Below are 27,191 nucleotides of genomic sequence, written 5' to 3' on the forward strand. Positions count from 1 at the left end.
CGGGCCACGCCCCCCTGCGGCGGCAGCCTGTGGGAAGGGCGTGCGCGCCGCGGCTCATTTGCATAGCCCCGCCCGCTGCCGGCACAGCGCGGGCTGCACGGGCCGGGCGGGCGCACGCTCAGTGCTGCGGCCTCGCGTCTGCCCTGTCAGCGTCCGCGGCAGCGTGAAGGCGCTGAAGGGGCGGGGCGCTCCGCTCGGTACCACAGCGCTGCGCTGGGGCGGCGCGTGGAGGCTCCTCGCGCTCCTCCTCCTCCTGCCGCTGCTGCTGGCGGCCGGGCGCAGCATGGCGGTCAAGGTGACTCTACCCCCACGCCGCTCGGCTCGTGAGGAGGCGGGGGGCGGCCGGGAGGCGCCGGGCGGTGAGGGGGCTGCGGGCGGTGAGGGGGCGGCCGCCGCCATTACGGGGCAGCCCCGCGGGGGGCCAGGGGAAGGCGGCGGGGCGGCCGCGGGGAAGGGACGAGCGCAGCCCGTGCTGCCTCCGCCTCCTGAGGGGAGGCGGCGGGGAGCCGCGGGGTGGCGGCCGGGCGCCCCCCGGGGCGGTCGTGGCACCGGAGAGCCGCCGGGTTTCAGCAGCTGGCAGCGGCCCTTGGGTTACGGGAGCGTGCGGCGGTAACCGCAGGGGTTTCACCTCGGAGAGTCTCCTTATCGCTTAGATAAGGGAGCTGATAGCGCAGCCCTTATCGGTGTCAGTTGCGGGGGTTTTCGCAGCTGTGTCGGTAGCTCAGCTGGTGAAGCATTAACTTGCTTTTATTTGCAGGTGCCCTCAACCAAGAGAGCGGATCCTGCTGAGCTGCGAAATATTTTTTTGCAGGTAAACGGACCTGTCAAACGTTGTTTGATTGACGGACTTGTATTTTTGCCTTTCCAGCTGTTAGCCACAGCGTCATATGTGTGTCTTGGTCATGGAGCGCTTAGAAGTGCGTTTCGAGTACACTGTATGTTGAGGGGGTCTTCAGGCGTTGAGGTGAAACTGCTCCTGACACAAATGGTGGTCAACCACTCCAAATTCTAATCTTAAGTAATTCTCTGAAGTATTTTCTAACTTTCTATAACAAATAATTTCATCCATAGCTGTTATTTTTAAATAAACTTTTACACGATTCTAAAAAATACTTCTTATTAAGACTGTATACTTGTATAGCTTTTATGTGATCCTCTTATAAATAGATAGATTTCTGGTGATGTTTTTAGAATTTAAACTTTTTTTTTTAAGATTGATGTATTTCATAATATTATCTCTTGCAGGACATTGAAATTACCATACTTAATTAATAATGTGAAGCTTTATCCATTCCCTTTAGTTACAGTGAAGCATGATCTGAAAGAAAAATCCCATCAGTCTTAAAGCTTTAAGGTTTGAAGGTCCTATGTTTTAGGTCCACGATTAATTCATGGATGTTTCCAAAATCACTAAAATATCTTTTTTCTTTCCTGATGAGTATTACACAGTATATTCAAGAAGCTTAACTCTATGAGAAAGGGAAGAATGTAAATATTAGAGCTAATATTGTAAATAATGAGCTCGAGTATGACATCTCTGATGTGCAGCTTTTGGACCTACCTTGTTATCTAACATGTAAGAATTAGATGAAGAAAGCTTTTTGCCCAAGAGAGAGACATGATATCTCAACTATTATTTGGGGGGATTTTTGATTTTGTGTAACAGATTACTCTGATAACATCACTGAAGTGTTAAAATTTAGAACTTTGGAATCAAATCATGGAAGCCCAGCTGTTAATTTCTAGTTAAAGTTATTCTATCACAAATTCATTTCTTGTTGATGTGACATTCAGCTTTTGTATGTAAGGGATACAATAAAGTACATTAATCAAACAGGAATCATGAAAATATGAATTTTCATACATATACTTGTAGTGCAAAATTGTTTCCAGAAAAAACCCAAGCCTGATGTGAAAATATTCGGTTTGTAAACGGGAACTTTGCGTGATTCTTGACTTATAGTCACTAGAAGTACTTGCTTCTGGAAATGAGTAAATTGTTTGAAGTCCTTTATTTATTGGTCACTGCACCGAGCCTGTCTGAATTTAAGAAGAGATTGGACTGTGCACTTAGTCACATGGTCTGAACTTTTGGGTAGACCTGTGCAGTATCAAGAGTTGGACTTGATGATCCTTAAGGGTCCCTTCCAACTCAGGATATTCTATGATTCTATGATTCTATGATTTTGGTGATACAGGGAAAAGCGGAGAGGAAGGATGTGGCCCTACAGACAGCTTAGAGATTAAGTTGTACGATACATCCTTTATTCACCTAAAAAACAAACAAACTACAGGCTTAAAAGAGTTTTTTGTTTTTCTCCATATAACTTTCAAAGAAACACGTACATTAAGTTGTAGAATGTTTCATGCCCTCAGAAATCAAAAATACAAAAGCTCTTTTGTATCCCCTTAGGTACATGAGATTTGTCATTAAAAAAAAGACATAACACAGACACTGCTTCAAATAGGAAGAGTTTATAGAAATGGGGGGGTTATTTGATTCTGATTGAAGGTGAAACTATGTTCTTTCTTTGATAGGTAGCAAGCAAACTTATTTGCAAACATTAAAAAAATCTAAAGAGAACCCAGTCTTTCTAAGACTAAGTTATATGTAGAGTCTTGTTATGAAATACTGTTAGTGTTGCACACATCACGGGTCAGATATGTTGTGCTCTTTGCTGAGGGTGCAGGCCTGTTCTGTGAGCTTCAGTTAAAGGGCGTGCATTCCTTCCTAAATTTGGCTTCCCTTGGAAATGGATGCAAGGGAAGATGTGAACTCTAGGCCTCCTTGTCAGCCACCTTATTCATAGAGAGTGTGCTTAAATTTCCTTCTATTCATACGTATCCTCTAATGGGATAACACTGACTCCTCTGCCAGTCTAAGTTGTATCTTAACCAATAAAACATTTGCCTTTCTTTTAGCAAGCTTTAGGAATTCTAAGTTTTTCGAAGTTATTTTAAACCATTAAAAATTAATGGTTTAATTAATTCACTTTAATACTCTACTTGCATAAAGTAGGCATTGTGCTATTATTTCCAGGTAATCCTGTAACTGTGGAATGCAGGCATTAAAACCTCGTGTGTGTACACCATCAAATAAGTTACCTCTCAGATGTTTGTTAACCACTGACTTCAGTGACAGCCTTAAAAGAACAAAACAGAAATTCACAGAAGGATTAAATGCTTGTATAGGACAACAATTATCAGATTTCTTAGTGAGACTTCATTCTTTTTTCTTAGGCAAGACACAGTAAACCCTGGGGAAAGATAACTGAATTATTCCCCATCTGCTAAACGCAAATGAAACCTGTTTAGCAAGGTGGAGAAAGAAGCCCAAAAACTTTCAAATTTTCATATGTGAAACTTCCCCCTACCCCTCTTAAAAATGTCCTGGGTCTCCTGCTCATACCTGAGACTTAAAAATAAATAAATAAATAAATAAAAATGTTGAGAGTGTCCATAGGTTTCTTGTTTTAGAAATTCTTTCTTCTCTGCCCAGATAAAATCATTTGGATATAAAGCCCCACTTTAAAGTGAAAACTAAGCAATTTTTCAAACAGTGCATCACTTGTAAAAGCATGGTGCTACCTAACACGACATTGTACGAATAGAGTAGATTTTTTGTGTGCTCATGTTTTGTGATGAAGCTTAAAAAAAAGTCATATGCAAATTCATGAAGTGCCTTTCTGAGATAGGTTATACATGTATTGTAAATTTTTAAATATATTGTAACATAATTCAAGACAGGGAAATACGTATTTGATTGTTTGTCATATTTTATCTGCAAATTAAAGTATAATTAACAATTGCCTGTCTTGTTGCAAAAGATACTTAATGTTGCATGGTGAAAAGATCACTTAAGGGCAGAAGCTGTAAATACATGCCAACAGGGAATAGCCTAGCTACTTTGTCAGACATTAATTTATTGGCTCGCAGCCAAGCTCATGACCTTCTCGTATGGAGCTGAACGTATCTGTCCTTTAATTATTTTAGTCTCAAAATTTTTTTAACAAAACTTCCTCTACACAGGTTTTGTTGTAAAAACAATTCACTATTTGTAATAAACTCAGGTAAGTTGGTGTCTGAATTAAATAAAGATGTTTAGATTTTTGACTCTCTCATAGGCCATCCATTGTCAAGCAGTTGAACTCTGTTGTTCTTAAAGATGTGCTCGATACTCTCCATGTTTGATGGTCCTTCATATATAAAACTTCATTTAGATTATGTGCATTGCAACAGAACTGAGCTTCACAATGCATTTTTTAAGTCACATCTATAGATGGCTGAGAAGAGATCTTTTCTTAGTTGATTCAGCAAAGCCACAGTTTCATCATATCTTATGTCAGCAGCAGTGCTGAATTGAAGGATTCCCATCTGTTGCTTTGTGTTCCCGTTTTTGTGGAAATCATCCATTAATTATGGATAAGTTCAATAGTCTGGTGTACAATCAGTCTTGCAAACAGCTGTCATCACAACTATAGGGTGGTAGAGGGACAGGTGACGTGAGGAGCTGGTGTTGTGGAAGAGATGTGGGAGGCTAAGGGAGATGCTTACGGAGACGATGGTGCTGATGCAAGCTCTTTTATGTTGAAACTGGGTTTCAGAACAGCTGAAAAATACATTAGACGTGTAAATGTTCTCCTTTATCATAGTGGAGTGTTACATCTTAACAGGTTTGTTGTGTAGGTGGTGGCGTTAACATTCTAATTCCTATGGGTCCCTGGCTGTGTGAGGACCTGTTTCGTTCCTTTTTCACAAAAACCTATGAACTGAATCAAGATACTGCAGTGCATAGTGGAACAGCTGAAAAATTACATGTAAGGCTACTAATTGAAGTTTGGGTTTCCAAACATGGATGTTGCATAGATGATAGCTCTTCGAGATGTGGGGGGCATTGCCTTTTCTTTTTCTGCAGAGAACACTTATATTGATGACTTTGAATGACTAGAATCTAGAAAGGTGAATTGCATTTTCACAAATGAATTAAAAGTCACTACTTTAATTGCACATCAACATTCTCATGAAACAGCTGTGGAATTTTGCAATTTCCATATCTCAGAAGGAAGACAGTTCTATGTATATGTGAAGATTTGCATCCAAATCTTTATATCTACAAGTGGAGAGAGTGAACAGAAGAGATGGGTTTAAAGCTATTTAGTAAGTTTCTTACAGGTTTTCTGAGCAAAAATGCAGAGAAAAACTCAATCATCAAAGTGGACTGGATCACAGTAGGTTAGTGAACTAGAAATCTTTTGTGAGCTTTTTTCCTCTGTTACAGGATGCAAACATAATGTAATCTTGCAATCTGAAAATTTAGGTTTTATTTCTAAGATTACTGTCATATCATAAATGAGAAAAAATTTCTGCAGCAGTGCTGCCATCTTGAAACAAGACCTGAGGGGTAGGAACTTTCATAATACAATTCCCCTTTATTAATTTTCCTACATGATGATGACTTCAAATATTATATGCTACTTAATGTTTAGTGATGGCAACGGATAGCAAGGAAGTAATTCATAGATAGCAAGATAGTGTAGATAGCAAGAAAGTAAGTTAATATGTGCTTCTGTATCAAGGCACATAAAAAGAGGGGTGATAGTATTGGTTATTGACAGGAATGACCGATTAGCATCTAGTTCTGGTAACTCAGAAGTAGGCTTGATTTGTAAAATGAACTTGTGAGGCTTTCTACTCCTGCATCCTCACATTCTTAGTCCTAGATTGGTATTATCCAGCCTAACTGGACAGTTAAAGGTACAGAATTTACGTTAGGCTAAAAAATTTACTTTAAATTAAAAGTTTATAACAGCCAGTGATTAATGATCTAACACAGAAAAGTAATAGAATACTTGTACGGTCATATGGCAGTTGTCTTGGTGTACAAATAAGAAAGATGTAATTTTATTCTTTATTTTATTCTTAATTAGTCTTAGGTAATTTTATACTTAATTAGTTTTGTTAATATTTATTACTTATATAATTGTAAAATTTGCACGTGCTTTTTTATTTGAAAATTTGTTAATAAGATCTCAAAACCAAAACATTTCAGTTGACCTTTTTGAGGGTATATGTGAGTGAGAGAGTAAGTGTGTGTGTGAATTTTTACTTAAAAGACAAATGTGAAAGCTATTAGTTTCAGGAAAAACGAATCTGAAAAGTTACTTCTCACAAAAAGAAAAAAGTAATATGCATTTTTCAAACTGTAATTATAAGAGTGATTAGGAACAATTAATTAGAAGGTATCTCCCACTAGAAATTCAAAGGAAGAACTTGTGCTGTGTTTTTGCAGTGTAGCTGCAAATGAAAAGCTATAGCAGGTTGTAATTTCTGTAAATTTATGCAATTACCTGACAGTTTCTGAAAGTGCTTAACTGTCTTTTTATTAGAAGATATTGGTTATTTTGTGTACACATCTATTCCGCAGGGATAGATGTTGTTCTGGTTGTTGGTGGTATGCAACTGGTATGGTAACACTGTTAGTTGAACCATACATTTTAATTTCAGAGCAGTTGCATACAGTTGTGCACCATTTTGAGTGATATTCAGTAAAGATAGTTTGGTGATCACTAATAATTAACATCTAAATGGATTCACTTTTGTTCTTGTGGTTTTGTTTTTTGTTTTTATTCTAGTATGCCAGCGTTGAGAAAGATGGAGAGCATTACATGACCCCAGAAGATTTTGTGCAGAAATACCTAGGACTTTATACAGATCCACGTTATAATCCTAAAACAGTACAGCTGTTGGCTGGAGTGGCAGATCAAACTAAAGATGGGTGAGAATTTTGCTTTCCATTAGAAGCCTGTAATTAATTGGTAAACGAATGAGTTTCTTTGGTAATTTCATCTTCTGAAATGCATTATTGATTTTATTACACTTCAAGCTTAATTGGACAATAAGTTTTTTCTCAAGTACAGTAGACTATACATTTGTGGAACTAAAGGGAAAATATGGCGTTTAACAGTGCAGAGTTCAAAGCATTTTTAAAAGGAAGTTTTGTTTTGAAGGCATTTTGACAATTAGTACAAATGCAGAGGAAGATAGTTAAACTGCAAATAAGCTTAATACAGTATGATTGCCAGATAAAGTTATTTTCTGTGTACTCACATCTGTGACATGACATTTATGAAATGTCCATTCCACTGAGGTAGTATCCTCTAACTCACTCTTCAGAAGAGCCTTCTTTCTTGTTGTATGCAGGCCTCTAGCTTTGGCCTTGAATTCAGGTAGGAAACACAGACATGTTAAAGTGAAGAGGTTAAGATAGACCACAGTAGAGGTCCAGCATGCAGAGAGGAGTGGGTGTGTTGTAGAGAAGAGATAGAAAGTTGCTGTTAAAATAGGATATGTAAACAGATAGATGTAACTTACTTTAAGTTGGAAGTCCCTTAACTTCCTTGGTTTTGTGAGTCAGAATCTGACCATTGACATCACTTCAATATTTTTGTTCTCCTATATCCTGTTCTAGACTATTTTATTAGTTTGCACAGTATTCTGAGCAACTTGCAGTGTCTGTGCTTTACAAATAAAATTGTGTATGCTGCCTACATTTTATACTAAATGACAAATACAGGATCTCCCATTTGACATAATATTACATGATGCCTTTTAAAAAATAAATCTGCAGCGTTTTGATAATACATTTGGTGTATACATATGTTTTGATAAATCCAAATAACCTGTCTCACTGCTTGCGATACATACTGTACTTTCTTGTGTTGTTACAGATTGATATAAGTCTAACTGATGACTACTAAACCAACATGTTGAGTGCCTTGTTTCTCTGAAAGCTGTTGGTTATCTTTTAGGGTGTTCGTTTCTTCAGAATTTTTTTTTATAAAAGGACCTTTTTTACAGTAAGAAGTCAATAATTTGTTTTATTGCTACAACAGAACACGACAATGAGGCATCGCTTTTTTGTTGTTTACTCTGTGAATATAAGTATTTTTGTTTTGTTTTTTAATCTGAGTAATGTTGGAAGTGAGGTAATCAGATATGGGTAAGTGTGCTTTATCTAATTTTGTATGGAAACATTGAAATAAAGAGAATTATTATCATATAGTCTGCAATACAAAATGTTTATCTGTCTGAATACCCATTTTCTGAAATGTATTCTCCGTAATGTTTTAATCTATATTTACCTCTAATCAGTAATTCATTTGAAGAGTGTTATACCTGTATCATCGTCATTGGTTTCCTTCTGCGTTTGTAATATTCCTTTTATAGTGAGCTGTAATATACCAAAATCCAGACTCTTATATCATCTCTACAGAGAGTTTAATATGTAGCATGAATAATTATTGTAATCTTCTACTGATTTCCATTAATTACATCTTTCTAAGGACTTAAATTTGCTTTATAAAGTCCATGGAAGTATCACCAGTCCTATTCCGTACAGGCCTTTGTAAATTAAATGACAGCCCAAGGTCACAGAGCAAGTCACTGAGAAGCTTTGGTTCTGTTATGAAATTTAATTCCTGTATCTGTTGTCATAATCCGTTAGTCTTGCTTGCCCTTCAAATAAGTACTCAAAATGTTCTTTGTAACTTTTCTTTGTTAATATCTGTTGACTTCATTTAGGCTTAACTTTGTTGCTTTAAGAAAAAAAACACAAAAAGCACATTTTGGAACTGGCTGTCTTTATGCAAATAGATTTAGATTTTTTTTTTTTAACTTCTGCTTGTAATTTAATAGTCACTTAACTGTTCCAACTGTTGCCTTCTCCCATTACTACAGTACGAGACTAGTTTGCTTTAGTAGAATTCCCTATGGTAGTTCGTATAACAAGAGACTTCATTTTCGAAGCATTTCTTCCTCACTGTTACAAATGCAAGTTCTGAGAAATTAATATGAAGAGGTCTAAATTGGCATTTGGCCTTAAATGACTGCTTTCTCTGGTGTCTATTTAATACTGTGGGATTTCATTGATGCTGCAGTTAAGCATTCCTATGCCATCAGACTGCTGGCACTGCTTTTAAAATTAGGATTTAGGGTACATGTCCTTTCTCATACATAAATGTGTGCCAAAACCAGCTTCTTGGTTACATAAGTCTAATCTGACATTAGCTGGTATTCAAGTTGTAAAATCAAAGATTTTCTTCTCCCTCCAAACTTGCAAAATTTCACAGTAGTCATTCTAGATTCTTCATTTTAATTGCTTATTTCTGACTACTCTGCTTATCAGTATATTGTTCTTAGAATTTGCAAGTGTGTTCTTAAGTGAATTCCTGAAGAAAGAGCTGGTGGTTCACATAATGGACGGTCACAATAGCGATATACATTATATCTAAAAGCTATGTTGTGTGTGTAAAGAGCAAAAACTTGTATAAGAAACAAAGATAGAGTAGAACTTAACCATGTGGCTTACTTTGTGTACTTACTTTGAAGAGTAACAGTACAGAAGAAATAGTAGTTTGTTTTTTTTTTAATGTTACCAATAGAATGAGAGGTAAGTGATTTGATGTTGTTATGGACTCTACAATACAGCAGGTTCACTGAACGATACTTGAATAGTGATTGGATGGGAAACTCCATTGTTTCATTTAATCCACCTCCTGTTACCTCCACCCTGATAATGGAGGGTCACAGGATCCTTGCTCTTAGGCATTGCAAGTTGAACGTATGGAAAGGAAATTGAATGTGTCTATCTCCTTTTACTGTAGGCACTATTAAAGGGAGACCTCTGAAGAATGGCTTCTTTCAGGTTCAGGCTTCTACGAATGCATTCTACAGAGATCATCACTTGATTCTGTCTGTTATAAAGCTTCCTCGTTAGGAATTAATGCCAGATTTACACCTTTATGTGAGATATGTTTGGAAATTATAGTATTTACAATTTTTTTAAGGGATATTCTGTTTCTTTGATACTAAATCCTTATCTATCAAAATAGTAATTTGGATGAAGTTGACTTCGCATCTGGAGAACCGTTTTCTCATCTTTGATTTGATGTCTAAAGTGTGACAAATTAGTATCATAATTCTGTATTTGTTATATCTTAATTCCTTTCAAAATCACTACGTTTTCTGTATTTTTCTGTGCGATACATTTATGCAAGAATGTTAAAATATGTGATCTTGTTTAAAGTATCTTGATTCTGCATATACTTTGTCAGAGAAAGACTAGATAAACTAATGAATAGTGTGGTTTGATTTTTTTTCAAAGAGGAACAGAATTTATATGTATATCCTCATCAATAAGTGGCATATATGTGAAGTAATCACTATGAGCTAATGATCTGCTATGAAGAGTACATTTACTACTCGTACTATAAAATGTTCTAAAGAGTACATTTATAAATTCAGATGAATTATGTACACTTGGAACTGGATGGAATATTCTAAGTTGTCAATCTAAGTCCCCTGTTTTTACAAGGCTGAAATCAAGCAGTAGTTTTAAGAAACCATATTTGCTGTTAAAACCTAGGGATTTTGTTTGCAGTATTCTGGAAAGGCCACAGTATATGCCCACTCTGAATATCTTTACAGATAACACAATGCAATTTTGTTCTTGTGCCAGTTATCCTTCATCTTCTGGCTTGAGGCTCATCTTTTTGTAGCTTTTCTTATATAGAGCATTTCTATATATAGAAGATTATAGAGCCCTTCTAGATGTTTTTTTTTTCCTGCTTGTCAGAATAAGCTGAGTTCCTCTAGAGAAGTTTATGGTTGTCATAATAAGCTACTTGTGCATCCATTCAAGTCTGAGTTTATATGTGTTGAACACAAGGACTTTGATTTGTATGCAGCGTTCCAGAGATGTCGTGAGAGCCCTATCTGGTGATACTGCTGCTTCCTCATCTCGCACAGAAAAGCTCCCCTGATGCATCCTGAGTTGCGTTTTTCTGTATGGTGAATGTCTTACATGCACAACTCGTAGTCTTGTGATCAATTGTTACACTTGAATCCTTAGCTTTCTTGGTCATGTCCAACTGTCCAAATGTTCTTATAGTTTCTTTCTTTCTTGTCTTTTCTTTCTTGTACATGACTTTGCAGTTCATATTATATTTGAAGTGTAATATTTTTTTTCTATATGCATACTAAAGTATAACTTTTTTGGACTTTTAAAAATGAATGTTATGCACTGTTTTAAGAATATGTTTATTGTATAGTGTTATATTTACATTAAATTTCCTTTTCTTTCTCAGTAGAAATACTGAGAAATATTAAAATTAGTAATATAATGACAGGCCTGTAAATTTCATGCTGATAGAATGTCTGTTTTTAAGTTCTGTCTGCCTAAATATATAATTACAAGTTAATAAATAGTAGATATTCACTGAGAATTAGTTATATTTTGTTGTTGATGGATAGGAAGAATTCAGTCCTTTTCTATAATAATTGAATTGTAACACTTCATAGAGCATCAAGCACAAAACACCATTGACATTTTGAACAATCTGTCGACATTTTTATAACTTCTATATTTTCCTTTGTAGGTTGATTTCCTATCAAGAATTTTTGGCATTTGAATCTGTTTTGTGTACTCCAGATGCAATATTCATTGTTGCTTTTCAGTTATTTGACAAGACTGGCAATGGAGAAGTAACATTTGGTAAGAATATCTAAGGAAAAACAGTTTAAGAAAGCAATAATAATAGTATAAATGATAATGATAGCTCATCACAACTAGAAATGCATATTGTGTAGTACTATACTGACTTTCTAAAAGTTTGCATGAGTAATTTTTTTTTCTTCCAAGTGATACAATTTTAAGAATTTTGCTCTGTCTTTTTGAATCAAGATTTTTCATGTTCTTTAAAGTAGTTAATACAATGCTATTTTGTTCAGCATCATCCTAAGTAAAATTTTCCTGTCACAGACTTTGAGCTCCTTCGTTGTTGAGGGATTTTTAAAACTTGATTTGGATCTCCTGATATCTTTGGAGAACTGTCATTTCATATAGTAAGAGTTCAAAATAGAAATGAAGGAGGTCTGATCTTTTGAGTTCCTAGTCTAGCGCTCCTATTCTTGAGGAACAAGTCTTACTTCAGTATGATGAGTGTAACTTCTAGCTAGATCATGTATTTTCAAAAAAAAATTAGGAAGAAACTATGGCCTTTTAAGTTTTTTTTTTTCTTCTAACACATATATTAGCAATTGGGCAAATTTCTTTAGGCTAACCATATTGCTTTCTGATATTGCAAAATAACTGTTATTAACATTGCAGTTTAGGGAGGACTAGATTATATTTTAAAAAAATTGTACTTTTATTAAAATTAGAGAAATCATTGCTAAGAATTTTAATAAAATGGAATGAGAAATAAATGTTATTTCTATACAAAAGAATAAACTTAATAAAGAAAATACAAACTATGCTTGGATTTGTAACCACTTACTGCTTGTACTACTTTGTTTTTTATGAAAACTGTTGCAGCTTTGGAAAAAAAATTGAAACAATGCATGGGTCTTTGTATGAAACAAACTGCTTGAATTATGACATGTATTAAGTTACATGATTAACTGAATGGTCAAATACTCAACAATTTAGACACAACATCCTGAAAAGAAAATCTCTTAGAACTTAAGCAAAGGTGAAGTCAGTAAATGTAGTCATTAGAATGTAGACAAACTATCGCAATCAGTGTGACCTTGTTAATCATGGTATGTTTAATAATTTCACAAACGGGGGTATGCATTTTGTAGCCCGTATAAACACACTTGAAATAGCAGGTTCTGTAAAACAACAAAAAGCAATTTAGGTTATACACAGATTCCTCAATCAGACTGAGAATCATTATTTTTGTGAGCACAGCATTATCTTAGAGGCCGAAAGCACAACACAAACAAGAGAAACAGCAAAAATATTTTTCAGTATCTTTCCCATTATTTTTTTCAAAAAGCTGATAAAACTTAGGTAGCAAACTCTTCAGGGAATTTAAAACTTACTATTGGTCTCATGTTTTTTGAAAAATAAATTTTACTGCAATTACGACTATATGTAATTGTAAGCTGTAACCTATCGATGGTACCTATTTTTGTGGTACAGATTCCAATGTTACTGCTGCTTTTTTTTTTTTTTTTCATTTTTTATGTAGTTTGTAAAATGGGCTACTTACTTTTACTTGGGCTTTATGCAAATAAATGCATGTGGGGAAAAATGTGAATGATGATATATAATATTTTCAGAATTTGGTAACTCTGCAATCAGTTTTCAAGTCAGTCTTGTCGCCTGTAAAGGCTATCTTGTAAATGAGACCTATATTCTTTCATTTTCATACCACATAAACAGAAAGACAGAGTTTAGTTTCATGTACAGACAGGAGAATATATAAAACTAGGATTTTCCCAGGTCTTTAGAGGAAGATGGTCATGGTGAAACATGACACTTTCTCTGCTGATTTTCTTCAAAGAACCCTTCCAAATAGCTATTGAGAAGAAAGGAAAGACAAGGTCTCTTCAGTGAGCAGAGAGAATTTTCTTCAACTGAAGTAGAAAGAGTAAATGGTGCTATATTGTAAAACATAACGTACAATATATACATTTCTGTAAACTAAAAGCTCTACATACTGACAGCTGAAAGTTGTAGTAAATTATTAGAAATATACTGTAATGAAATAAGCTTAACCAATTAGTGTGAGAATTGCTATTAAACAAGGCAGCTCTCTTTTATTAGCGGGTAATTTATCCAGTCAGCAGATAAACCATATGGACATGCTGATTATGGAAGCAAACGTGTCAAGATTTTCTAGCTCAGATGCAACCCTGTGAATGTGATTGTACGGATTCCAAAGCTACCTCAAGCCACTAAGTCTTGCTAGAAATGAGAGTAATTTATTGAGGTTTTTCTGCACTGTGTTTTTGGAGCAAGGGATGGAGGTGCTGGGGAGTGGAACACAGGATCAAATTGTGTCTGTTAGGCCAGTAACTTGAAACAACACTGGTCTTGCTGGATGTGAGATAATGTTGGTGTGTATTCAAGCTGGGCTTAAACCGTAAAAGTAGAGGAAAGCTGTGCTGGCTCTGAATTTGATATTAAGAAGTACATCTGCACCCAAGCTAGCCATATTCTTAGATCATTGGGGTATGACTGTATGGCGTTTTCAAAAATTATCCTGATTTAGTCAGTTTTTTCACTTATCTGAAGAGAATTAAGTATGTTTGCTGATTCTTTAGACCTGTATCCATGCTTGAAAGCAAGTTTTTCCAGGCATTTTCACATCATCTGCTTTTTATGATTTATTTACTGACAGACTCAGACCATACACGAGCACTTCAGCTTCTTGCAGTTCTCTTTACCTTCCATATGACACTTGACTCTGCAAAAGTTTAGCTTCCAACTTTTCAGTGGAGAAACTATTACTTAAATTGCATTACATTGCTTTCTTTTGAATTGACAAATAGAAAAGGGCAAGCAATTTTTGATTCTTTATAAACTATTTGGTAGAAGTACCTGTTGGCTATGCTGCACTAATCAGTGTCTTTGTCTATGCAATATGCGTTAATTCAAACTGTTGAAACAGGAAGCCTTCTGTATGCTGACTTTGTTGCTTTAATGTCATCTACTTTCTTATTGCTTTGGGATATTTTTCCAGGAGTTTCGGACATCCTGAAGTCCCATATGAATGACTGCTATAGATATGCAGATAGTATGCTGCAATATGTGTATAGCAGGTCTATTGCAAGAAAATTGAATTGGACCTACTTTGTATGAGCAAATTGGTTGCACAACATGTTCATATTCTTTACATGTGTCAGCTGCACTGGACTACTTGTCACCTTGCTGAATAAAAAGCAATAATATGACTACTTTAATAACCCATTGATGCAAGCAGTGGTGTAATTTAATTTACCTTTTTCATCATGAAGAAACAGAAAAAATAAATCTTTCATACTTAAATGTTTGTATGTCTTCATAAAAGATTCCTAGGTTACTATTTTCTGGGAAATGTGTTGCTGATGATCCCTTACAATATTGCTTTAACCATAAAATATTTAAAAGATAACAGCCAAGGCAGATAAAGAAAGGCTGTTCTTTTTTTTCATGCATTGTCTTTCTTGTTCTGGGTTGCTATCTGTAGCCAGAAAAGATAAGAACCATTCTGCTCTTTTGATCATGGGATATAACTGACCAAGCTACTTAACATGAGTGAATATTTAAAGACAGACCATGAAGTTAATGCTGTTGCACAAAGGAAATTTCTTTTTATTGCTATTCTGCAAAGGACTATTGTCCCGAATTCAGGTTAAAGCAAACATATAATAAATCTGCTCAAGCTACTTGGTGCTAAAACAGATAGTCCTTACTGTGGTTAAAAGGTGAAGTCTGTGACCATCACTGAAACTTCTCTCAAAAAATAGGTTGTCTAACTGGAGGTAAAAACATTCTTTATAATTCTTCCCTTGGACAAAACATACAATGGTCTGGACTGTATCAATTTTAATTGGAATGTACAATTTAAAGGCTTTTCCAGTTGTTCTTCCTTGTAGAGTCACCACAAAGAAAGCTATTCTCTGGTAAACTGGAGCATTTCAGAGATTGTTTTTGGTGAAATACCTGTGCTAATGTGGATAGAAATCAGATCTAAAACAATGGGATTTTGAAACAATTTTACTGCCCTTGTGTTTGTGATTCTTCTGTATTCAGAGTTTTTGAATTATTTTTGAGATTATTGGAAAATATTTATGAAACTAAACATAAGGCTTTAAAAACATCCTGCAGCTCAACATCTCACTAAAAATACTATGCAGAGTATAGTGGCCTCTTCTTTCAAGACATTCTGGGTTATAAAGGGATAGAATACCTATTAATGCAACTATGTTAAACATTACAGTGATGTTGGTGAATTGAAATAATAAATATCAATATAATGAAATAGTTCCAGAAATGGAGTGTACCATGATCTTGTCCTGTCTATTCTCTTAAACAAAATAATTACTTTTTTACACATTTTAATGTGGGAAAAAAGGTTCAGATTTCCCTTAAACATGGTAGACTTTGAGAATACTTGAAGAAGGTGAGTGAGAAGAATAAGAGAAAGGAGTTGAATATACATAGTTATAATTCTTTGCTTTTGAGTATTATTTTTCAGGAAATGCAGATTATTGATAGTATTCACTCCTCCACCATTTCTAAAAGAATAATAGGATTGAAAATGCCAGGATTTGGAGATTCTGAGTTCTGAGATCAGAGTTCTGATTTATGAAATATTATTTATAACCTTTAAAAGAAAACAGAAAAATCTCATCATCACACAACTGTGGATCAGAGGATGTAAGAAAAACACGTTCATACCAAGCGTGCAGTAAACTAAAGCTACTATTTTTCTTGGCTTTCTGTTTGCCATATGTTAGTTGCTTGTTTTCAAGGTGTCTTTTGCTTAATGCATGCAGATAATATACAAAATGACTATGACTTTCTTTTGTTGTCATGTTGTTTGGTTGTTGTTACTTCTTTTCTGTTGTATAATTCTGGTTTAAGCCACAGTTTTAAACATCTGTGAGCAGTGTAGGATGGGAGCCCATCCTTATTTATTATAATAGTAAATAAGAACATAAGGAGATCTCAAACATTCTCTATAGTATTAAGTTCAAGATCATAGTTCAGCAGGAGGAAACAGGAAAGGAGAACTCCACGTTAAAGTTATATGTATTGACAGTTCATTATTATGCCTGTCGCTAATCTTGATCTTAATCAGAATCACTGATTAAATCTTTTAAAATAAGAGAAGTACAAGGCAATTATTTCTAGTTTAGCTTTCTCACTTTTCCTGCTTCTTGTCTTTTTGCTTTCACCTCAAAGTCATTATTATATTTATGCTCGGATCACTGTTAACATACTTTTGTTGCAACAGACGTTAAAAATGTCTTCTTGCTTTTACTTGTGATTTTTTATTTTGTGCTGAAAGTGAAAATATATGAAATTTTCTTTTAGAAGAAATAGGAAAAAATAGCAGCATAGAAAACATTAAATGCCTTATTTATGTTGAGGCTGAAATATGTACAAACGAGGCCATAGATGACTGAGTAGACACATTAAAACACTCTTAAACAACAAACCTCTGGTATACTTATGGTAGTATTTAAAACTTGCATTTACTTTTTTTTGTCTCTAAGAAGCATGATTGATACTGCATCACTTGTGAGAGGCAATGGCAAACTCAGTCTGATTGCACTGAAAATTTGTGAGGTTTCCACTCTGCATTTTGGGGAGCTTTTAGTAAAAATAAATGATAGCTACCACCTCAAAGCTCACTTATGTCCTGAGCTCATCTCCACCATGAGGGGGGCAAAAAATGTTTGTTCAAAGATACAAACTCTAGCAGTATCCTCTGTGGATTTAGATGTGTAATGCTCTGCTCAGTTGTGTTGGTGTTCTGTTACATCTCATCCTCATCAACAAAATATTTTGGTGTTTATAACTTAAAGTTTCTTCCCCTTTCTCTGAAATTCAGTATTTTCTAAAAAACTTGTTTTTCTTGTATCATTTTTCTGAGCCTGCTAGGTAATGGTGTTGATGGAGGTTGAGCCAGTCGTGTGTATGCTGCCTGCAGATAGCTGCTCCAGGCATCTATAATTTGTTTAAAATGATTGGGTGGGGAAATTTTGAAGCAATCTTGAGAGAATGCATGTCGCCTTGGAGGTAATGTACTAGTGCACTAGAGTAGTAGGTTTATTGTTCCTGGGGCTGATGGTAAGTTGAGTGTGTCATCAGGATGCTGACTTGTATGCCTATCTGAGAAGAATATGCTTTGCTGTAAGCTCAGAAAGAAAGCTATCAGCTCAGTAGGAAGAATTCCACTGCAGAAAGGTGAGCAAAGAGTAAGAGAAGACATTAGTAAATGAGCAACATGTATTGACAGGGACAATGAATGCATTCTGTAAAATGTCATACTAAAATGAAAGGGTTTAAAAATAATTTGCTGTTTGCCCCCTGCAGAATAGCTCTGTTGGAAATTCCTGTAGTTTATCTTAATTCAGAAGCATTACTGGGTTTTGACTGAGAGAGATTAAAAAAAAAAAAAAAAAAACCCACCTTTACTATACCACTTAAGTTTTCTTTGTTATAATCGCTTTGCTTATGCTGTGAAAAAAATAAATTGAAAATCAGACATTTGGTCATAATTCAAAGTGGTCAAAGTGCAGATCATGATCACATTGTGCATTTCTGAAATGTGATTGTTTATTTGCATCTTTTCTCATCATGGAGTTGTTAGTAGTAGTGGTGGTGATTTCCTTTGAAATAAGAGAAAAGCCAACAACATTGGATTAAAGAAGCTATTCTTGATATATTGGAGAAAGCATTGCTAATCTTGGGTAGAGAAGTAGTAAATTTAAGTGCTTACTGGAGATGTTTGAGAATCCAAGACCACTTTGGAAAAGTGTAGAGTCTTAACTATGTCAGTTGTTTACAACTGTTTTATTTACAACTCATACACAGTTTTGCTCCTGCACCCCAAATGTTTCATAAAGCCAACATGGAATTAAGCTTTAAATACAATAGCATGTCTTAAAACGCAGACTGTAACAAATGCAATATATGTTGGTGATTGTCAGATATTGCTGATTGAAGAAAAATGGATAAGGAGTCTGAATTTTCAGAGAAGCAACAGTCTGATTTGGATACTATTTTTTAAAGCTAGCTAGCCACTATCGGGATTCTTCAAGTACCGATACACTCAACTATTGAATGTAAATTTATTATTTCATTTACCAGTATTATTTTTATGTGCTGAAAAATCTCAACCTATGATGTTTTGATGACTAGTTAAAAGTTTCTTTAGGAAGGAAAATCAATACGGTGGGAAAATAATCCTCAGTGTTTTAAGTCATACACAATTAAATGCTTGAGTGAGAGTAAGGAAAATTCCAGTGGCTTCAGTCTCATTAAAAATTATTGGAAGATTTGTCTATATGAACATGTATGAATAATTTTGTATAAGAAAAAAGTGAAACTTTTTTAACCTTCCTCTGATATTGTGAAATAATTGTTGGAAACAACTGAAATACAGTTTAAATTTTCTGGCTGCTTCGGTGAGTTCTTTCCTAAGTTTGTATTAGAAGAATTCAGTATTTTAAAAGCAGTCAGTGTTACAGATGTTTGATCACTTTGTAGTACATGCAGACTCGAGGTAGTTTGTTCAGAATCCACAGTGAATCAGTAGTAGGTGGGGAATTTAAATTTACCTCTCCTGGCTGCTTGATCTCTAGCAGTGGTGAATAAACCTATTACAGACAAAACTTTCAAAGGAAGTGTGGCAAAATAAAACAGTTCAGTGCCATGTATTTGATGTTCCATCTCATTTTCCTAGCTCTCACTTTGTGTATTAGTGAGTAGATATGAATGGAGAGTTGCAAGTAGTCAAGGTTTTTAAGGTTCCTGCTTACCTGAACACCTCATTTAGCCTACCTTGCCTTGAAAACTATGGTTTAAATAGCAGTTCTTTGTTGTCTGTGTTCGACCTGTAAGTAAGGGCTAAAATACAGTTAAGTCACTCACTAGTCATAGTCTGCTCTTTAAATATGCAATCTCAAACTATCTGTGGAGCGGATGATCTAGTCAAAGATCCTACTGTGTGTTCCTGTTCTGAAACATACTTTTCTGAATATTTCCCTTCCTTTCTTCACTGAAAATATAAAACAATATAGTGATTTGCCCACTACTAGAATAGCTACAGAATTGAAAGGATGAATGGAGTAGTCTTTTAGCATAGAGATTCACTCGAAATAAACACATTCATTTGAAATAAATACTTCTTAATGGCAAATGATATCAAAGTTCTTCTGATCACATTCTGTCTTTTAAAAGAACTATTTAATAGTTCCACGGTATGCCTTTAATGCAGCTGATGTTCGTGCCACTCCAGTGTTGAGCAAATAATCTAAACATATTACAAAAGAGGTGTGTTTTCAGCTAAAATAATGTGTATTTTGTTTTAAATTTGAGCGATATGCCATATTTTATTTTGGTTGTTAGCAGGTTCAAGATTAGCTGATGAATGCTAAAATCAATTCAGGTACTTTTGAGGTAGATTTCAAAAAGGGTTCACAATGCATTCATAGATGTCCAGTTATACTGTTTATTTGGTCAGATAATCTGCACAAAAAACAGGCTTGTATTACAGAGTGGTAATGCTATATATGAATAAAGCAAGCCTTTTTTCTCAGACAAGGCTTTTGATTGAATTCAGATATGGTAGGCACTGATATTGCAGTTGTATAGTATGCATATGGAGAATTCCATATTCTGAAATTACAGGATTTTTTTTTGTTCATTTAAAAGAGGACATCTCTGTCTTCACTTATCTTAAAACATTTTAATAACTGAGACTACCAATTATGTTTTATAGGATTCGATTTTTGTGCTAAGGCCTTATCAAAAGCTTTTAATAAGGTGCTTTCTGCTGAGTTAATGATATGTTTTAGATGGCATTTCTTATACCTATCTTCAATAGACATATTCAGACAGCGTGATTGTAATAATCAAGTTTCAATCAAACCATACTTACTATGACAAATATTGCATGAGACTGTAATGCAGGTATTCGTGCTCTTGATAAAGGGCTTAATTTGACTCCTGGCAGAGATGGAGAACCACTATTGATTTTTGTATCAGAATGCAAAATAGCTCTTATTTGTCATGTACAAGGGAAATTGCTTCTTAATTAAAACTAAATAAAACACTCCAAGGTTTTATGGAGTAATACAGAAAGTATCACATTGCGTAGCAAATGTGTTCTTTCAAAAGTCTGTAAAGGCTCAGTTAGCAATTATTCTTAACAAACTAAAGCATTTCTTAAACAGTTACTTAAAACTTAATTTGTTTGTATCCTTCCTGAAATGTTTGTAGATTTACTATACCCCAAAGCTTACTTCTTGTTTTTTTCCTCCCACAAAGCAAATGTCAAAGAAATATTTGAACAAAGTACTATACATCTTCAAATTCCCTTCAACTGGGACTGTGAATTCATTCGACTGCATTTTGGACATAACAGGAAGAAGCATCTTAACTATTCAGAGTTCACTCAGTTTTTGCAGGTCAGTTATTAACCTTCTTTTAAAGCACAGTTGAAATTCAGTTTCATCTCTAATAATACATTTATACCATTATAAATTTTGAGCTTATTCTGGTAATGATCGTCATTATCTGATACTAATCCTAACAGTTATGATGAACTATTCTTTCTCTATACCAGTTCTGTAAGCAGTATTTACTCATTGTACTTTAACTTGAATATCATTCTATAAATACATAGGATTAAATATACTTTTTAGGAAATTGACCATTTCATTGGTTGTTAAACTGGATTGAGCAGTCTACTTTTTCTGTTATAGGAATATAATAGCAAAACTAACTTCAACCAGAGAAAGATTACATTCTTGTTATAATTGTTTTGTTAACCGTGCAATCTTCCACGTAAAGTTAATAGATTGTTTAACATTTCTTTTAGTTCTGTAAACATCATCCTAATACTTACCCTTTTTTTCCCTCTCACTATCCTGCATGCTGCTACACATATATTGGGAGTTTAGTCTTAAATGCAGCCAACTTGGCAGGAGGCAAATCTGATTTTCCGAGATGTTGCTGAAGCACCATCCACGAATAAGCCTTTAAAAGATCTCACTCTTAGAACTGGACTTTGTTCTAAGCTGAAAAGTTACAGGAAAAACATATTATGAATTGATCATTATACTAGAAGGAGGTAAAGGAAGACATCAATTATAGAGGAAGGTGGAAGAGTAAAGTAGGAGAAATGTACATTATAATTCAAGAGAAAGAAGTTCACACAACTGTAGGTAATCGCACTGAATCCTGTAAGTTAAGATGCAGTGATCGCCTGATGATGTTACTTCTAGTTTTCTGTCTAGTAGACCTGAGGAAAAATAGATGATGTACTTCCAGAGCTGACCTTTTACAAAATATCTTCAACATACTCTCTTAAAAGTAGGGAGTGATAGGTGTGCTCTGGTTTACACTGCAATTATTGTCCAGAATTAAAGTAGGTCTAGAGTGGATTCTAGAGAATTGTGACTAGATAGAATCTGAAATCTATATTGTAAATTGAGATGCTGGAATTAGGCACAGTCTTTTAAGGGCGCAGTGTAAGTTGGTGTTACTTTCAAGGAATAAACTGTGTCCTGCCTTTGATGCTACATATTTTAAGTGATCCCAGACACAAACTGGGGACACAAGTGCACAAACAACAACAAAACCAAAACTGAACAGATTTCTACTAAGAAGCATCTTTTTGTTGTTGAACCCAGATCAAAATGATAAATATTTGATTTTATGTTTGTTGTTCCAAAATGCTGTCTTGTAAGATACAATAACCTATTGCTCTCATCATATAATAAAAAAGACCCTTAGTACATACGCGTAGTGTGGACTGCACAATTTAAAAGATGTACATGAGTTTGATATTCCTGTCCCTCCCTTTAGATTCCTCTTCATAGTCTTGTCTTATGGGGTGCAGAAAGCCTGCTGTGATCTGATCTAGAAAACCTTAATCTTGAGGTTACAAGACTTGAGAAATTACTGTAGAGGTGATATAAGCTCAGTAGTTTGCCCGCTTACTGGCTGTCACAACATGGTTATTATTTTAGCTGCTTCTAGAGGTCTGAATGACAGCTGAATGTGCTTTATTGTTTGCTTGAATAGACGGAAATAAGTTTTTCTGGACATAGAATTTACAACCATCATTATTATATTAAGGTTAGGTTACTGCATTGTGCTTTATATGAAGATTTTTTTACAGATTGTATAGGAGTGTTAAATTGCCTGAAATGAGTGACCATTTCTGACATTATGGAAGGTGTCTGTTGGGCAATCTGGAACTATATTACATAATCTTTACTGTCCTCCTTTTCACTTTCAAATACTTCTCAGTTATTTAATTTGTAATACCCCAATCATATTTAATCTTGGACATGAAAGAGATCAGTTCCCTTTGAGTCTTTAAGATCAATATCAGAAGTTTCTCTACCAGGTAAGTATTTAATAAAGGAATATGTAGCAGCCAGGACATGGGTATGTGAAAGTTACTTCTCAAATCATTTAGCGTAAGCGCCTATTTCCTTACAGTTGAATAGGGCCTTTTCTATGACAGAGGAATGAATCTGTGCATGGAATGAATCATTGTGCAGACTTCTTATTTTATTTGGGCTGGCCTGTAAGTTTAAACTGCAGTCTTTTTGTGGTCTACATGCACAAATATATTCAGGCATGCTGTAAGAATACAAAATTAGCAACAGTTGTGTGAACAGTGAGTTACAGAATTTGCTAATATGCTATTTCTAAATACTAATTCTAGGAGCTGCAGTCAGAACATGCAAGACAAGCCTTTGCAATGAAGGACAAAAATAAAAGTGGTATGATTACTGGGCTGGACTTCAGTGAAATCATGGTTACCCTTCGCTCACATATGCTAACTCCGTTTGTGGAAGAAAATTTAGTTTCAGTAAGTCTGATGAAAAGTGCCTTGAGTTCAGGGTTTAATAGCTGAAATGTCTTAAAACGTTATTGGTTCTCTCCCACTTTGTCTTTTCCTACCTGTTTATAACTTCCTCAGTGCTAGAGATTATTCCCTTCATAATAGAGCGGGCAGAGAAAAACATGGAAGTACTCCTTGGATGCAGTAGCAGAAAAGTTTGGCACTCTGGTTCACATGCTTAAAGTGCTATTGGAAGCAGTTAGAGTTAGTCTACTGTGCTTTCCCCTAAAGGAGGGCAAACTATACTTTGCACAGAAAGAACACGAATTTGGGGCAAAAGCCTGACTGATAAGACATACCATCTCCCATAGGATTTATATTATGTACTGACCGTAGACTTTGAAATAAATGGTTGTTGCTATACCTGATAGGAGAAATCAGTCACTGTCTTTGTCTAAAGCAGTGGTTACATGCATATCTCTATTAGAAAAATACTCAGTTACCCATTTAGAGTGTGTATCAGATACATTGAATAATAGTACAAGGAAGATGTGGACCTTAATAGAACAAGTTCAGAGGAGGGCCACAAAAATGATCAGAGGACTTCTATGTAAAGATGCTGAGAGAGTTTCTCAGCCTGGAGAAGTCTCTGGGGAGACTTCTTTGTGACATTTCAATATATAAGGAGGGCTTATAAGGAAGACAAAGAAAAACTTTTTACCAGGGCGTGTATTGACAGGACAAGGAGTAATGTTTTTAAACTGAAATAGGGTGGATTTAGATTACCTATAAGGAAGAAAATTTTGTTACCATGAGGGTGGTCAGACAGTGGAACAGGTTGCCCAGGGAAGCTGTGGATGCTACATCACTGAAATTGTTCAAAGACAGGTTGGACAGGTCTTTGAGCAACCTGATCTAGTAGAAGATATCCCTGATCATGCCAGGGGAGTTGACCTTTAAAGACCATCTAGCCCCTTTCTAACCCAAACCATTCTATGATTCTGTGTGAGTATTACCTGATCATTGCATAATATTCAGTTTGTAAAAGAAAGAAAAAAAAGTATCCTGTCTAATAATTCTCCCCTCATGTTTCTATTAAAAATAGCTTAAAATTACTTTTGTCCATAGGTTCATGCCTGGTGCTCCCCGCCAATACTTGGAATTACAGGAATAGAAAGATAACTTTAATTCTTTCCTTATTTGCCCAAATGGATGTTTCTGTAATTTGTCATAAGATGTTGTTAAAAGCCTTAAAGTACTTAACCACATTCATTTAATTTTTAAAGGTAGCTGGTGGAACTGTTTCACATCAGGTCAGCTTCTCCTACTTCAATGCATTTAATGCCCTTTTGAATAACATGGATCTTGTTAGGAAGATATACAGCAATATAGCAGGTATAAGAAAAGATGTTGAAGTCACAAAAGGTAAGGTATATTTCCTTCACTTTATAAATTTTTTAGTTGTGTCCAATCTGTAATCTGGTAGTGCGTATAGGGTAAGGCAAGCCAGGGCCTGCATAGACTTAGCACAAAGTTAGCACTACTGTATAGGTGTTTAAAAGGTGATTTTCATCCTCCCAGGTTAGGAAGGATTTTCAACCAGATCATTAAGGGAGAAGAACAGGGACTCTGGCAGAAACCTTGCTGACCTTACTAGTTTGAATGGATATCTGCAAGACAATGTATTATTGAGGATTTTCCCACCCCTTGAAAGATATGCATGGTTTCTTAGAGATGAGGTACTTCGGAAATAAGATAGAATTGATTAAGTTCAAAAACCCATTATCAGTTATTTCCATATTGTTTAGCGCTAGGTACTTTATCTATGATTAAATCTTTTTTAGAAAAATACTTATAATACATAACTTCATAGTGTTTACGAACCTGAGTGGTTTTACATAAAGTTTATGTCTATATTTAGGACATAATTAATACCTGTATGTACAAAAAGTGGCCATGTGTCAGTCTTGATGCAGGCATGAGTGGATTGTTTTTGTAGTAATTTTACGACAGATTATATCACTAATTTTATTACCTGTATGGATGGGACCAACCAAGTCTGTGTGTGATAAAAAGCATGCCATGTTCCTTCTTTGCTTGGCTTAAGTTCATACAGTCTGCATACCTTTCATCCCTAAAGAAAAGCATAAAATGCCTGTCCTCATACTCCAAATTGTGCTAACAAATTACCTAGCTTTTTATTTATTTATTTATTTATGATTCACATGCATAAATATATCTTGTCTGGATTTGTGTTGTGAAAATTGCTACTGTGTTTTCACTGCTAAAACTTGTTTATTGTAGTTTGGCAATTATGACATGAACATGTCATGTAATTTGGCTAGATAAACATCTAAGTTTGGTGTCATTGAGAGCTAGCAGTTAAAAGAAACGTGGATGTGATGGCGATAAATGAGTCAGTTGCCCTTAAAGCTGTGAATATCACTATCTGTTCTGTTTTACAGAACTTCAGAAAAAGGAATCACAAATTGTGTGTGTGGTGTTATTAACCTTGCTAGCGTGAGGATTTTGGTTGACTTTGATGATGAATTCTTACCATGAATCAGAGTTGTGCAGTCAGATTTGCTCTATGTCTCAAAAGTTCTGTTTCAAGATAGATATCCTCCTAAAAATATTTTCATCCATTATGGATTTTGCTTCTTGGTGATAGGTCTCTTTTTTTTTTATGATAGTAAAGTTATTTGTGAAAGTTGTATATGAAGAGGAAATGTGACAAATAACACAGTTGCTTTATTTCTCTTTCCCTTTTAAATCCAGAGGAATTTACCCACTCTGCAATTCGATTTGGACAAGTTACACCACTGGAAATAGATATTCTCTACCAACTTACAGATTTATACAGTGTTACTGGGTAACTTATAATAATTAATTTTATCATTTAACAATCATATTGCTGTTTTCTATGCAAAAAAATACTCATTTTCATCCCAATTTAAAAAAAAATTGTTTTGTTGCATTTCTTTACAATAATTTAATCAATGTAAAATGAGTTTGGTGTATGCATGGGTTTTCTAAGTGAATTGTGTACATCAAGCATAGTTACTAATTTTCGTATTATAGGTATACATATAAAATAGCAAAACACATTACTGTAATCCCAAAAAGCTATAATACACTGGTATTTTTAACTTTATTGATGTTTCAGGAAGGCATTTGCATGTGGACTCTTGGATAGGAATACCTACCCAATTGTATTGTTTAAATGTGAATTGCAAAATTGTTTAATTTGTGAATTATACCCTTTATTACCCTTTATTATCCTTTATTACTAGTAATCAAGGACTCACTTGTGAATAATCTGAGGTCCCTTTATCTCCGCTTAACAGCTACAAGAAGAGAATGCCCTTCTAACTCCAAGAATTCTTTATGGCAGTGTAGCAGAATTCTTAGATGGGCATTCAAATATGACGAGTGTTTTTTTAAACTCGGGATGTATTTTGTGAGGTGTGGCCAGGAATACTCTATTGAATATGTTTATTATTTTATCTAACAGTAATTTGCTTTCCTCTGCCTTGTGTTAAGGCGCTTGACTTTGGCAGATATTGAGAGAATAGCACCGCTGGCTGAAGGTGCGTTACCTTACAACTTGGCAGAACTCCAGAAGCAGGTAGGTAGACGTGATATATACAAATAAAATTGCTGAAATTAAGTGAGTGTTTATGTACATGCATATGAAAAGTTTTTTTAAAAAAACATACTTTAAACAGACTCCTAAGACGTGGAATGTGCTGTGTGTATTGCTATAAGGATAGAATTAGGACACAATACTGAGTGTGTTTCTAAACACAATATTAGATGTCATAT

The 27,191-nt window shown here is 35.1% G+C and overlaps 1 protein-coding gene across 5 annotated transcripts in view; it reads left to right on the forward strand.

Moving 5' to 3' along the window:
- Positions 1-104: 104 nt before the first annotated feature.
- SLC25A12 (solute carrier family 25 member 12) overlaps positions 105-27,191 on the forward strand; it is a 51,321-nt gene continuing 24,234 nt past the window's right edge. Inside the window, exons 1-9 of one of the 5 annotated variants that reach the window (XM_048061541.2) lie at positions 105-295; positions 758-811; positions 6,633-6,775; positions 11,436-11,551; positions 20,834-20,973; positions 23,247-23,393; positions 24,653-24,791; positions 26,145-26,238; positions 26,910-26,994. In XM_048061541.2, the coding sequence (XP_047917498.1) occupies positions 284-295; positions 758-811; positions 6,633-6,775; positions 11,436-11,551; positions 20,834-20,973; positions 23,247-23,393; positions 24,653-24,791; positions 26,145-26,238; positions 26,910-26,994 (930 nt within the window). In that variant the 5' untranslated portion in view covers positions 105-283. Of the gene's footprint in view, positions 296-339; positions 360-757; positions 812-6,632; positions 6,776-7,727; positions 10,849-11,435; positions 11,552-20,833; positions 20,974-23,246; positions 23,394-24,652; positions 24,792-26,144; positions 26,239-26,909; positions 26,995-27,191 lie in introns of those variants that run through there. The other 4 variants (XM_048061542.2, XM_048061544.2, XM_066999494.1 and 1 more) reach the window with 4 other exon arrangements.

The sequence above is a fragment of the Anser cygnoides genome, chromosome 6 (genome assembly GCF_040182565.1).
Source record: "Anser cygnoides isolate HZ-2024a breed goose chromosome 6, Taihu_goose_T2T_genome, whole genome shotgun sequence".
In the NCBI taxonomy this organism is placed as follows: Eukaryota; Metazoa; Chordata; class Aves; order Anseriformes; family Anatidae; genus Anser; species Anser cygnoides.